This window comes from Taudactylus pleione, unplaced genomic scaffold (genome assembly GCF_031769625.1).
Source record: "Taudactylus pleione unplaced genomic scaffold, aTauple2 ptg000436l, whole genome shotgun sequence".
Taxonomy (NCBI): Eukaryota; Metazoa; Chordata; class Amphibia; order Anura; family Myobatrachidae; genus Taudactylus; species Taudactylus pleione.
In genome coordinates this window covers 1545734-1560000 of record NW_028284838.1, presented here as the reverse complement: position 1 = coordinate 1560000, position 14267 = coordinate 1545734, and the positions used below count along the sequence as shown (strand labels likewise).

The 14267-nt window shown below is 41.6% G+C and overlaps 1 protein-coding gene across 1 annotated transcript in view; it reads left to right on the top strand.

Annotated features, from left to right (window-relative positions):
- LOC148505809 (lysosomal amino acid transporter 1 homolog) overlaps positions 1 to 13668 on the top strand; it is a 14792-nt gene extending 1124 nt beyond the window's left edge. Inside the window, exons 2-7 of the mRNA XM_088447636.1 lie at positions 2386 to 2515; positions 5241 to 5328; positions 6487 to 6611; positions 7873 to 7968; positions 12536 to 12718; positions 13505 to 13668. Coding sequence (XP_088303762.1) covers positions 2386 to 2515; positions 5241 to 5328; positions 6487 to 6611; positions 7873 to 7968; positions 12536 to 12718; positions 13505 to 13606 — 724 coding nt within the window. The 3' untranslated portion in view covers positions 13607 to 13668. The remainder of the gene's footprint in view (positions 1 to 2385; positions 2516 to 5240; positions 5329 to 6486; positions 6612 to 7872; positions 7969 to 12535; positions 12719 to 13504) is intronic.
- Positions 13669 to 14267: the final 599 nt, after the last annotated feature.

Below are 14267 nucleotides of genomic sequence, written 5' to 3'. Positions count from 1 at the left end.
CCTGTAGTGCCGCTTACAGAAAAAAAAACATTACTTACCTTAAACCCTGCTCCGACGTCCGGTCTGCCCGGCTGCTCCTCGGAACTATGGGAGAGATGTCATGACGTCTCTCCCATATTGCTTGTGGGTAGAGCCAGAAGCTGGAGTTCAGGAGAGAACTCCAGCCTCTGGCTACCGTGGAGCTGCAGGGAAGGAGCCGGGTGCCCGCTGGTGGTAAAATCTCAGTGAGTGTCCGGCTTGGAGCCTCCCTGCGGTGCTGGGCTGGAGGACACTGGCGGCGGGTGCAGCGGCACACCCGGTGCATGTGCACCTCCAGGCCCCCCTGCACTATGCACATCAGCTATTATACACTGAGGGAATCACTTGACACGATGGAATAAATGAGCTAAACTGGGGTGCAAGAATAATATTTATATTTTGATTTTAGGCTTTAACATTGTTTGCATCTTCCCTTAAGCTGGCCACACATCTAAAGATTTTTTTCCAAACAGCCAACTAGTGACTGGTTGGAATGACAATTGGCCATTTGCTCACAAATGCTGTAAAACGGCCCAAACCAGTCATTTATTATTTATTTATTAACAGTTTCTTATAAAGCACTGCATATTCCATTGCGCGTTACAATTTGAATCAACATTAATAGAATAAGACTGGGTTGTAAAAGAGAGACATAAAGGTAAAAGGTCCCTGCTTGCAATCTATAGGGAATTAGGTGTTGATACACAGGTGCTATAAATTGCAAATTGGTCCAACCCGATTGCAGAGGTTCTTGGTGAGCTGTATGATCCAGTCACACTGGAAAGTTGGCCTAGGGTCAGGAGGATGTGAAACTGAAGAGAGAAAATGTGATATGTGTAAACTATAAGAAGGGAGTTAGATAGGGAACCTATAAAGGTTATGTGGGCGGTTATGGAATCTGAGTTATTCAGACAAGTTGGTCAAATCACACAGTTTTAACCAACTTGTCTGAACAACTATTTTCGTCTGTTTTGCGGGTTTGAGAGCACGTGGCTAATTGCCGTTTCCAATACATTTAAACACAAAAGAAAAAAGAAAGGCTCTTTGCTGGGGCACACTTAGATACGGTTTCAAATAACAAAAACCATAAAAAATTACTTTTATTGTACTTGCATAAAAATATGAGGTCATTTTACATAAATCTGAATTTATCGGAATTAGCGATTCCAGATTGTTAACGTAGTATTTCGCCATTTCCTAGACATTTCACCGATCATCGGAAACCGCCAACCAATCGGCATCGGCAAAATGGGGAATCGGCCTGTAGATGTATGTCCCACGTTTCTGTATGCCTGCGGCCTACCTTAGTGGTTATGATATACAGTAGTGTGTGTTGGAAAAAACACCCGATTTTAAAGTAGAATTAGGCAATATGTGGTTCTCTGGCTGTTATGGTACTACAAGTCCTAGCATGCCCTGGAAGCCTGCACTCTGCATGGTTGCTATGTATCTGTGGGAGGATGAATGGGAAGGGAGGGGGATAACTGGTATACAATTAGCTAAATGTTGTGTGTAGAACCTTGGAACTACTGTTACCTTTGTGTTGTGTATAATCGCACTGGACACTAGTTTCATATTATCCCCATTGTGAATAAGGCAAACTGTGTATCAGCTGCCACTAGGTCACTGGGCACACATTGTTTATATAATTACTCTAATTCTGTTAATTCACAGCTGGTGACTGGATGGGTTGATTACATTTGTCACAGTGGAATTGGTGTGTGTGTGTACACTCCCTCCTTTAGTCCATTCATGTATTTGAGTTGTTTACACTTTATGGGGGGAATCCAATTGCACGCTGTGAATTCTATAGAAATCACTGTGTAGTTTTTTTCTGCACCTCCAGAGCAAGTCTGATTTTTCCTAAAATCGTTAATTTTAGGAAGAATCAGTAGGACTTGCACTGGGACCCTGGCGGCACCACCCCGAGGCCTAATTAAGCTGTCCCCGGGACTCCCAGCAGCCCCCTCCCCAGTGACAAGATGGCGAGGAAGCCACCGGGAGCCACTGAGACCCCGGACAGGTGAGTATCATTTAAAAAAAAAAAAAAAACATTTTCAGCTCTTAAAACCCCGCAAACATTTTCCATTTTTTTTCTTAAATTGGATACCGCAGGTATCGGGAGCGTGCATTCCTGCGGTAATCCAAAATTGGACGCAAGATTTTTTTTTTTTTACCTCGCGCCCAATTGAATCACCCCTTATCTGTAGAATATTTCCCCTCTTTTCTTGTGCTTTCCATCCAGGTAGTGTAATTTGTTTAGGGCAAAATAAGTGTAATAATTGCATATTGCTTGTGCAGCTCTACTTATTATAAAAATCCTTACATAATATTTTTTTTTTATGTTCCGCTTTTATTTTCCTTCAGCCAACTGTACGTTGCCTACAAGAATGGAAAAGTCGACCAGGCCCTTTCACTTGGGTTTTTGTTATGTTGGTTGGGAGGGGACTTCACCAATTTTGTAGGCTGTTATTTGGCCAAACAGCTACCAATTCAGGTATGTTTGTCTGCTCATTAATTTAATGTGTTTCCTCATGTTTTGATTATGACATGCTATGAGGCTTATTAAAATAACTTAAGTTAATTACTGAACTGTTAAATGTAATGTACACAGTTAGTGAAACATTTTCCTTATTTAGTAAATTGTGACCAAACCTGTTAGCATAAACAGATTATAAAAAGTGACTCCACCTTTAATGTAAAGTTTGCTAATTAAATATGCTTCATTTAAGTAAATAAGTTGGAGAACCAAATTGCTGGTTTTGCACCGTAGCTCTTGGCTTGGAAAGACTAATTCTAATGGGGTGATTCAAATGTTTTCGCCGGCGGCTGTCAGTGCCGTGTGATTCTCGGCTGTCCAGGGAAACCCAGAGCTGATTATTGTTTAGAGAGCAGTGGGATCGGCTCATCTGGTCAGACCTTCTGCACAACGTCGACATATCGGGCGGTCTCCACACATGGTGCGATCGGGTGGCCCCCTCCAGCATAGCGCTGCATTTGATCGCACATCACATCCCCAGATTGACTGAACCTGCAGTAAGATCTGGGGGTACGATGTACGACCCCACGGGTGCGCACACTGGCCAATATCATGCCCATACATTGTACGATATAGCAGCCAAATCGTACCGATACGCCGGTTCAACTGCACAATTTCTGTAAATGGGAGACATGTTCAATTAAAATGATCTGTACTTCTAAAGCACTGCTGTTAATATTCTAACATTTAGATGGGTTATTGTGTGGTTGCATGTGCTCTTTTTGTGATGGTCACCATATTGATGTGCCTGAAATTGCAGCAAACCGGCACTTTCAGAATCAATTTGGGACTGCTAAAGGCTTAATCAAACACCTATAGTCCCACAGAAATACAATCCAATATTTTATTAAAATACAAACAATGATAAATAATCGCCTACAATTATACTACAATGTAAAATAATGCAATATCATTAGATCGACAGTACAGTATCCAAATATATAAAACTAGAATAAGTTTACATTATAAGCAATCCTGGATAATTGTAACATATGTATATATATGAGTCGCAGCCAATTTACTTTTTTTTTCTCAATCTATTTTGAAGAATTAGCACTTTCTTCTTAACTGGCAGCTGCACTCAACTGCTAGGTTAACCCTGATAGCGCTGAGTGTCAGCATACATATCTTTTGTTACAACTTAATCCAACACCGGTGTTTGCAGAAGTTGCTTGCACTATTTTCCGAGTGGAAAGTTATAACTGCAACCGCTCTGAATATACTGATTCTAGTGCCTGCAGGCAGGTTACAGAAGTAACAGTGTAAATAAAGTCAAAGCTCCTGGAAAATATGATTTACCAGCATTTGGACTACTGCGCAGTGGATCCTTTCAGAGTTAACATCAGATGTGTGCAGGTACCTGGTTCAGTGATCCCAGGTGATTTTTAGAGCACTATACTTGTGTTGCTTTGGATTAAGCCTTTATGGGTACTAGTTGATCTGTATACATGCTGTATGGCTTTACAGAAATTAATTCACATGTATGTGAATAAATGCTAGACGCTTGCGTCCGGCATCCATTCACCGGCGGTGACCGCCACACTGCAGTTTTCCCCACCCGCGGAACACTGCGAACTGCGGGTGGGGATAAAATTTGCTGGCAATTTTAGCGGGGCGCCGCGCCTGAGGGCAGGGTGCTCTTTGCCCTTTAGAAATAATGCAGGGTGCAGCACCCCTCTAAAACAGCCTAGCGGGAACGTTACGTTGTAACAGTATTAAGGGGCCTATCCACTAGGCGACCTAAAAGACTGAACGTCTAGCATTCAGACATTCAGGTCGCCGAGGTGCCGCACTGAACGTCATTCAGTGCATGAGCCCGACCTCCTATCTCTGAACATGCCAAACCTGACGAGCGTTGTTAGGTTGATGGGCATGTTAAGTAGACAGTTGCGGACGGCAAGGATCCGGCATGCACGCGCATCGCTGGTCCTTGCCGGGTATCCATTACCCGACTTTGTGAACAATGCGACCAAAACCTCCTGGTGAGCATGTCAGATTGTAAGCCTGTGAGCAGGGCACTCTTACCTCTTTAGCCCGTAGTCAATAAGTTTCGCATGGGGGGTAGCATATTTAAAAGTTGCTAAAGTGAATTTTAAAAAATCATGTAAAATCCACCTGTTGCAAGCACCTGCAATCAATATTACACATGGGGCATACTTGGGGCCCCCCCGGAGTCTTTTTCGCTAGTTTTTAACTTTGTCCCCCAACTTTGATTGATTTTTTTTTTGCCCCCAAAATGAAAGTAAGTTTTTGGGGTGTAAAGTCTTATTTTAAAAACATTTTTTTTGACGCAGTTTACATTTGGGGGACTGTTTTAAGGCTGCATGGGGGTTCCCGCAATGTTGCACGCCAAAACCCCAATTCTGCACTTTTTTTTCCGCCTGCTATTTATTAGCGAAACTTTTCTGCCAGGTCCATTGCTTTGACTTTTCGCCTAGGCGAAAAGTCTTTGAAATTTAATACGGCGAAAAGTTTCCGCCTGCGAAATGACGCCGCCTGCGATACTTTTTTGCCGAAACAGACTTTTCGCCTTAAATTGAATACGGCCCTTTGTATGTTAATACCCAGTCTTGTGTTATAATGTTATTGTTTGTTTCCACTTATAAGTAACTGTTAATAAATAATATAAATACTTCTTTAATGCTGATGTTTACATATTTTTGTTTTTCATTTTTCTTTTCAGACTGTTACTGCCATTTTTTATGTTAACATGGATATAATTATGATATCGCAATTTGCCTATTACAAATTAAAGAACAAAAAGATGAAAAGTAAGGAGGTTTATTTACATTGTCTTTTTTTTGTTTGTTTATGCGGAATTTTATGCATTTCATTTATTTTTCCCTTTCTGGATGAAGTCATATGTAAGCTTCACATAGCTGTACTGTTTATACAAGCACACATCATTTTGTAACTGTAGCTCTTTAAACTTGTATATATTTAAACATTGGAGCCCCTGGTAACACCCATAAGTCACTGATGGGCCATGTCAATATGTGTATGTATCCGGGTACTAAAAAAGTACTGGGTGCAAAGCTGCATGAAGTCAGCCAAACACAGTGCGTCATTCCAGGGTTGTTTAAAACTATTTTTACTGCAAATTGAACGTATCAAGGCCCATCTGGCCCCGTCGTCAGGAATACCCAAAAAAAAAAGTTTTTTTTTTTTTCTTATATTCCGGATGGACCTTGAAATGTTGAATATGCAGTAATATGGTATATATGTAATTAGTTGTTCCCTGCTGTTAGATTCATGTAGCAGTTTTTGAGAATACTAGTTTGTAGGGAAGAACTCGTACAAGTCTTCCCCAAGTCACCTGAGCTGATCACTACATATACAGTAGCTTCCTATGTTATGTTCTAGTAATTTCATAACATTTTTATATGTGATTTGGTAGAGAATTTGTCTGAACGAAGAATTTTTCAGTGAGTAAAAGAAAAACTCTGTTGTAAAATATATTATAGACGGTCATCATTATTTAGTGTTAATTCTAGGTCCGGCGCCTGACTATAAAAAGGGCATTGTTGCGAATGCCCGGAAAGGGGGCATGACCACAAGAAAAGGGAGCGTATCCTTAAGATGCGCTCCCCTTTTGTCATCCTTCAGGATGCGTGCCCAACACTTATGGACATTTTTGGCTGAACCCAAGCTGTCCCCTCACTGTGAATAGATGCCATGTACACGGCACCTATTCACTGGTGGTGAGCCCTCGCGGGTAGGCACGGCACCTAGCACACCAGGCAGGCTGTTTCAGCAGGGCGCATTGTGCCGTTTTAAAATCTGGCAGGGCACGGTGCTCTGCTAAAACAGCCTAGCGGGAAGATATTATTATTATTATTATTATTACTATATGTTGAGGGATATCATCATGTGGGGAAACAAGTGTGATGTGTACATGCATTTCATTCATTAATCTTATATTGTTGCAGATAGCGAAAGGCTGAAAGGTCTTTGTATAGGTTGGGTGATTTTCTGCATCACATTGTCTGTTCTAGTTCCAAGTCAGCTGCTTCTCAAAGACCTGGAGTGGAATGTTGGTCTGGAAATAAACTCGGTAATAATTTAAGCAAATTTATTAAAGATTGTGAGTTTGACATAAAAGGGGCTTTCCACATTCAGAATGAATCCAGAAAGAAAATGATCACAACTAGTTTTAGGAGAGCCTGTTTTAAATGTTTCAGTATGTGTTTTCAAGACACAAAATAACTAGTACTCTCGAAATAACACTAGATAAAAAAGGATGTATCATATGTTAAGCCATTTTGTCATGGAATGATCATTTTATATATATTTGATATGTCAGAAAAGTGACCGGCCGTTAATACTGCGAAAGTAAAGTTCTTCTTTTGTGCAAAATGTTATCTATACACAACAGCTATACTCCTCTAAAACTTCTTGGTCTTATAAATGAATTTAGCTTCTATTTGGGTCTATGAACAAAGTGAATGGGTCCCTATTAACAGAGAATTGGGTATGGGATGCCGACGCTAGGGATCCCGGCAGTGAGAATCCTGACGCTGGCATCCCGACAGGGTTAGGATACCGACACCTGTCTGTAAGTATTCTAACCCTACTCTTAAACCTAACAGGTCCCGCATTTAACCATTTGTACCCAGCGGATCTATCTTGCGGCGGGCCCCGACATCGGCAAGTGCATAAACACACGCTAGTTGCGGCAGCATGGCCCCTGCTGATGATATCGCCGATCGAACTTTCATGCAGGTTTAAGGGGCGATGGCGCTGACGACGTGCGGGAGCAAGCATCGTCGGCGACACAGCGGGTACACACTGCCCAATGAGCAGAACCCTAACTAGACTTTTTGGTGCCCTGTGCCATAGAGCATTGGCGCCCCCTCACCCCCCATTTTTTAAATAAGGACATAAGAAAGTGCACCTGGAAAAAGGGCCATGGCCTCATGGGGAAGGGGCAGGCAGGAGTTGGGGGCAGGCAGAAGATGTTGGGGATAAAAGAAGAGGAAGCTATAAGTGAGAGTGATAATAAACAGGAAGATTGACAGGCCTGAACAGCGCCCTCTGCCATTGCACAGGTCGCACCACCCGAGTTACGGCCCTGCCGATGAGGACGATGTGTCGTCCGATCAGACAACATATCGTCTAGTTTGTACCCGACTTTACCATGGGGATGCTGGCGCTGGGATTCTGACTGGTGTCTGGATTTCAGAGCCGGCATTCTGAGCGCCTGAATCTCAACCGCAGGGATTTAAACTACATCCCATTTAAGCTAGTATTAACATATTCATGTCTTAAAATGTAAGCCAATGTTAAGTGTAACCTTTCTTTTCTTTTTTTTTTAGAACACTATTGGCATTACAGAAATGTCTGGGTTCATTTGTGGTTACGTTTCTTCCATATTTTATTTGGGCTCTCGTTTCCCTCAACTCCATAAAAATGTAAGTATGTTTCTGTTACTAGCTTTCTATAAAGGTACATTCAGACTAGATTTGTTTTATTGTAGTGTAGTGGTTCCCCAACTTTGTCAGCCCACGGTACCCTTAGACCCTCATTATTATTTTTTTACCGCACCCCTGGCCAATTGGGAGGTTCAGTTAGTGGCGAGATGTTCCATTGGTGTTGTCCGACAGGAGCACCTCACTCGTTTTGCTCACACCTCATAGCGGTGCGAGCTAGGTTTTCCAACCATAATAACTTGCTGTGTGTGTAGAGGGAACTTCACGCTTAATTGAATCTCCAAAAAGAGGATAACAGAGAGAGAATACAGATGAGGAGCATAAACTCACACAGAGGATGTGACAAGCTTGTGAGGGGAAGGGGGAACTGTCTTGCGTCTGCACTGGACTCACAGTTTTATGATAATTTAATCAATAACCAACCTAATTAGAGTAATTATGTTATTACCAAATTTGCACAATTAACTGTTGGTTGGTGGTACACCATGGGAAAGGAGTAGTCAACTTGAAACAAAGAAATGCTGCACAATGAAGAATGGTTGAGCAGAGAAAAGTTCCCTGGGGTTATTTAAAAAAACAAAACATAATACATAACTCATAATTCACATATATCCAATATTATGAGCAATTCTCTGAGATATATATGTGAGAAAAATTTCTCCCCAATTCTTGGCTCTGTTTATAGAAAAGATGTCCCTAACATTAACGGTAATTCTCACTTTGATCTGTATTGATCCCTAATTTGTCTCAGAAAGAGATATCTTAGAACAAAATGTGAAATATTTATGATTGACCACATATTTAAAGAATAAAGCACTAGTTAGGGGTTTCTAGAATGTTAATACCAGGTTGTTTATCATACCAAATTCACCCCTGGCTGGGATAGGTGATATAAAAAGTGTCCGCGTCCTAATAAATTCTGCCAGGAGCACAAGATTCTTTGCAGAAACTTTGTTCCCCCTTGGTGTGTTCCACTTGGATGTCATCAGAGATAAATACTTGGAGAGAATGTCTTAGCAGTAAATCATCATAGCACATTAACCTATTCTCACTTTGCTACGCGAAGAAGGAGTAGAAAAATGGAGAGGAAGTTGAGTAGGAGCAAGACAGCGCATACACACATCGTAGTACAGCTCATGTGAATGGCCACTCGTGTGAACAGCCTCTCTAAGGCTAGCAAGAAGCTCTATCTAGCCAAAATCATTTCATTTGGGACTGGACCACCCGCGGCATCCCAGACAGTGTGCCATGGCACCCAGTTTTGGAACCTCTTTTGAAATGAATAGACAGAACACAAACATGAGTAAACAGGGGCTGTACTACATGTGCGGAAGGCTTAGTGATGTCCTCTGAATAATGTCACCTTCATTCGGGTCTGCCACAGTAGAAAATTATCAAGTTTATTTTCACAATCAAGTTCTTTATTTTTCTGCTGAATTTCATGTTTCAGGAGTCCCTGAAAATATATTGAATACTTAGTAATTATCTAAAATCATTGATTCCAGAAGTGTTGATCTTTTGGGCAAATACATAGGCCCTCATTCAGAGCCGGACGTTCTGAGCAGAGCGCTCGCTCTGAATGAGGGCCGTCCTCCATAAAAATGGAGCGTCCTCCTGGACGCTCGTATAACTGTGGGTCACCACCCACAGCCTATACGAGCGTGCAGGTTGATGGTCGCGATGGTCTTGACCATCGCCACTGCGAGCCGGAGCCTGCGGTTGAGTTTCTCAACCGCGAGGTCCGGAGTGATTTTGGCTCTATCAGAGCCAAAATCACTCCCACTGACATCACTAGTGATGTCAGTGGGCCGGCTTCTGACGGTAGGCGTTCCCTTGGGAACGCCCCCGTCTAGGAGGCATGCCCCCGGCACGCCCACCAAAGGGGGCGTGCTGTCAATCAACATCGACAGCACGCCCCCTTTGATCAGACACAACGAGCGAAGGAAAGTCCTTCGCTCGTCGCGTCTGGCGCATGCACACGACGGAGCTCCCTCCGTCGTGCGCATGCTCAGTGCACACCATCGACCCACTTGCGAGCGGACAGCCGCTCGCGAGTGGGTCTGAATCAGGCCCATAGTCGGTTGTTATATATCATGAATCGCTAGTGGGAAATTCCTGGTGTAACAACTATGTATAGCATTTAATGGTTATTTATATGGGCCAATTTTCAGCTTAGATTTTGACTGGCATATCTGTTGCAGAAAAGTTGCCAGTTTGATATTGCTGTAATGTAGTATTGGTATTTGTTCTGCATATTGGGCCTGCTTCAGAGTTGTACTCTATGCCAATGTTCATGCAGTTGAGCGTGTTTTGTTTATTTGCTACTGCGCATGTATGAAACGCTGTGGAAAGTCCCAGTGCGAACTAAAGTTTTAGATGGCATTCACAATGTCTCCATGATTACAAGGTCCAGAGCAGACCTCAGCGTTCCTGGGTGGAGTCGGGGAGTTGGCCTGTAAGTAGCTGGCCCATGGGGGTGTAGTGGGAGTTCCAGGGGTGTGTCTGCGCTCACAGCTGCATTCCCAATCGCAGAACCACAGTCTCAGAGGCCAGTTTCAGAGAAACAGTTGACCTGGAATTTGCACAGCCCAGTACTAAGAGGCATATTCAATTAGGTGCGAAAAGCCGTTTTTGTTGAAAAAGTTTCACCAGTGACGTCATTTCGCCAGGCGAAAACTTATCTCCGTATTCAATTCCAAAGACTTTTCGCCGATGCAGAAAGTCAAGGCATTGGAATAAGTGAAAAAGATTCGCCTATGAAAGCTGGTGGAAAAAAGTGCAGAATTGGGGTGCAAACTTGCGGGAACCATCCTGCACCCTTGGGACAGCCCCCCAAAGTTAAACTTATTCAAAAAATAGTTTAAAAAACTTAAGACCCCAAAAAAATACTTTCAATTTGGGGGCGAAAAAAAACAAAGTTTTAAGATTGGAGGTGCTTGCTGTAGATGGTTTTTTTTTTTGTTTTTTAAACTTCACATTAGCAACTTCAAAATATGCTAGCACCCATTATCATGTGCCCCAAATTCGCTGGGACTAGTTATTTTGCTGGGAAAATATTGCCTAATGCCATTCTTCGCCACATATTCAAAGACGCTAATAGCAAGCTTTTGGAGAAAAAAAAACACCCAGATTAGCTTTATTAGGGTACTAGAACACCCCTGTAGTGATCCTCTGTTGTGCAGCTTTTCGGGGGGTACAGAGTGTTTTCCCCATTTTTGAGAGTACTTTTCGCCAGGTCCGAATTCACCAGGTGCCGTTTTTGCTGATTTCTAATTTAATACGGGGATAAGCGAAGATGCTCGCGATACTTTTCCGCATGGAAAACCAGTGATGACCGTGAAAAGTTCTCGACTTTTCACACCTAATTGAATATGCCTCTTAGTCTAGGAGTCCAAGTGCATCTGATGTGGTGTCGATGGCGGTGTGTCCTCAACCACCGGTGGATCTGCACAACGTAGATCGGGGTAGTGGGTGTAGCAACTTTTGCACAGTCCGCTGCACACTATTTCAGGCGGGGAGTCTGTTAGCAGGCATTAGCATATTGTCGCAAATACTTTGCAAGCGCGAACGCAGTTGAGAATGCCGTAACATACAACTCTAAATGAGGCCCTTTGTCTATTACAGACACCTCAGACCTCCTACAATATAATATTTTGAGAATTACAAGATCATGATGGGTTTTTTTTCTCAACCCTACTGCCTTTTTTTGTTTTGTTTTTTTCTCATTTTCCCTTAACATTAATTGCAATATTTAATCACTGCATATATTTAAAGGGGGTCAGAAAGCAGAAGCAGCCATGTCTACTTGCAGTGAAGGTTTGGGATTTGTAGCTGGCTTGTTTTATGCCGACAGGAGAGCAAACGAGCTGAGCGGACCTATTTAATAATTAAGATATTAGTTCAAACTGCGCTTTGTTATAACAGCCGGGACTAAGTTTTATCTATTGCTCTTTGGGACATTGTATCCAAGGATTCCATGAAAGAAATACTTTTGAATAAGGGTTACAATATAAATCATATGAGTTGAGTATTATGAAAGATTGCTACTAATTTATGGATTTTTTGCTCTTAAACAAGAACCAGTTTTTATGTGTGTTATGAAAACATTTTTATACTAAATAATGTTATATATATTAATTGTGTTTGCAGTTTGTGTGTGATATGGTCACCAAAGCGCCGTTTAAACTAATCTTAGTAGTTTTTTCTTGCTTTCCTTTTGTGGACTTGCAGTATTCCACTGTTTGAACAGCTGCTAAGTTGACCATATCTCTTTTAGTCTACATTTAGTGCATCAGCGCCAGCTGTTTTTTTTTTTTTTTTTTTCTTGTATGATATTCTATTTAATAATTGTAATGTTGATTGTTTGACATATCAGACACCTCCCAAACTTATGCTGGGCATACACAGCCAGATAAAATGTCTGTCAGACCGATTACGTCTCTGAGGTAGATTATGGTGGTCCTCTAAAGTTGTTTGTTTTATATGGACTTGCATGTTTTGTACAATGGTTACATTACTGGTGATTAAGTGATTTTTGTTCTCTCTGCAGTTCCAAAGAAAATCTACAGAAGGCACTTCCTACATGTTGTTTGCATTGGCAATGCTTGGAAACTTTACATATGGGCTAAGCCTTGTTCTCAAGTTACCTGCTGTTAGACATAAGAACAAATACATCTTGCACCATTTGCCCTGGCTTATTGGAAGCTTTGGTGTTCTTGTGCTTGACTTCTTTGTATCCTTTTTACGTTCACATAATACATGTTGAACATATAGTTTTGTTTTATTCATTTAAATAAATAAAATGCAGAATGGCCTTGGAACAAATTATGTCACAGCTCTATCCGCATGTAAAAAAAAACACATAAAAGGCCTGAATTAGTATTGGCTGCAATTCTGCAATCCAAATAAATATCCGATGCTCCATAGCACTGGGGCTTCTCTTGGTGACCAGAGTACAATGGGCTTGGAGGTAATAGTGTAAAGTGACCATGGGATTAAAAGCCATTGTGGAACTGCAAGACCATGCAACAACTCAATTTTTGGGTATGCTGGTGTCTAAGAACTAAAACCGCCTGGAACTTCGAGTTCCCCAATAATACAATAATTGAGATAATATCCAAAACATACCTTTATTTAGTTTTGTATTATACTCCTACATCTGTAGGTATTCTTTACTGTAATAGTCCATACAGGTGTAAAATAAAAGAATCATTATCTTGCTCCTACTAGAGTCAAAGCAAGACTTATTTGGACTTAATTGGTCTAGATGCTGTCGGTATGCGATCAGCAGAGCAGTTACCCATGCGATGGACAGTTGGTAACAGACCACTCTAACTGACTGAGCCCTTCATTCTCGCCACTTTTCCAGGGGGTGTGTTACATGTACAGTACATGTGTGATACACTTACTGGGAATAGTTCAGGGTAAGACGGTGTGGCACACTGTAGAACCTTTTTGTTTAAATATTTCTATTGGTGCATAATTATAGTAATTTCCTCAACATCAGAAAAAATACTAGATGACTGCACAGTTCCTTGTTTATCGAAAGCACAAGAGTACAGTCTCCAACTCGCTGGCACTGGAAGTGGAGCCATTGCTTGTGGATGAAGAGGATGCCTAGATCTCTAGACCTACTTTTTGCTCATCCCTTTTTTTTTTTTCGAATTTTTGGTTTACTCTTATTCTCTGATTATTATATTATTTTATTTTTTGGGGGGGGGGGGGGATTTTTTTCAAGGGACCAAAGTTAGAGTAATTTTACCTTTTATTTAATATGATTCTGCTTTGAGAGTAAAGGTGCTGTTAACACGGTTGTAGGATCCCTAATATGTTTTTTTTTCCCTCAATTTGTGACTGGTCACATTTTAATAATACTTGTACTTATATATTTTATTTCTAGACAACCGAGACAAATGCATCATTAATTATGGTTGTAACTATTTACTGCAGTGAGATCCTCCATTCTGGATGAAAGGGGAAGAAACACTGGTGTCCAGGTTGTACCTGAGAAGTTCATTAGCAGCTGGTTTTGTTGTTGTACAGAATAGAACAGGCAGGTCACAGGTGGACAGTTATCACAATGTTATTCTGTGGTTTGTCTATAGCAGGGGTCTTCAACCTTGGCCCTCCAGCTGCTGTGGAACTACACATCCCAGCATGCACTGCCACCTTTTTGATATAACAGCATGCTAAAACTATGGCAGTGCATGCTGAGATGTGTAGTTCCACAGCAGCTGGAGGGCCAAGGTTGAAGACCCCTGGTCTATAGTAATGTAAGCAAT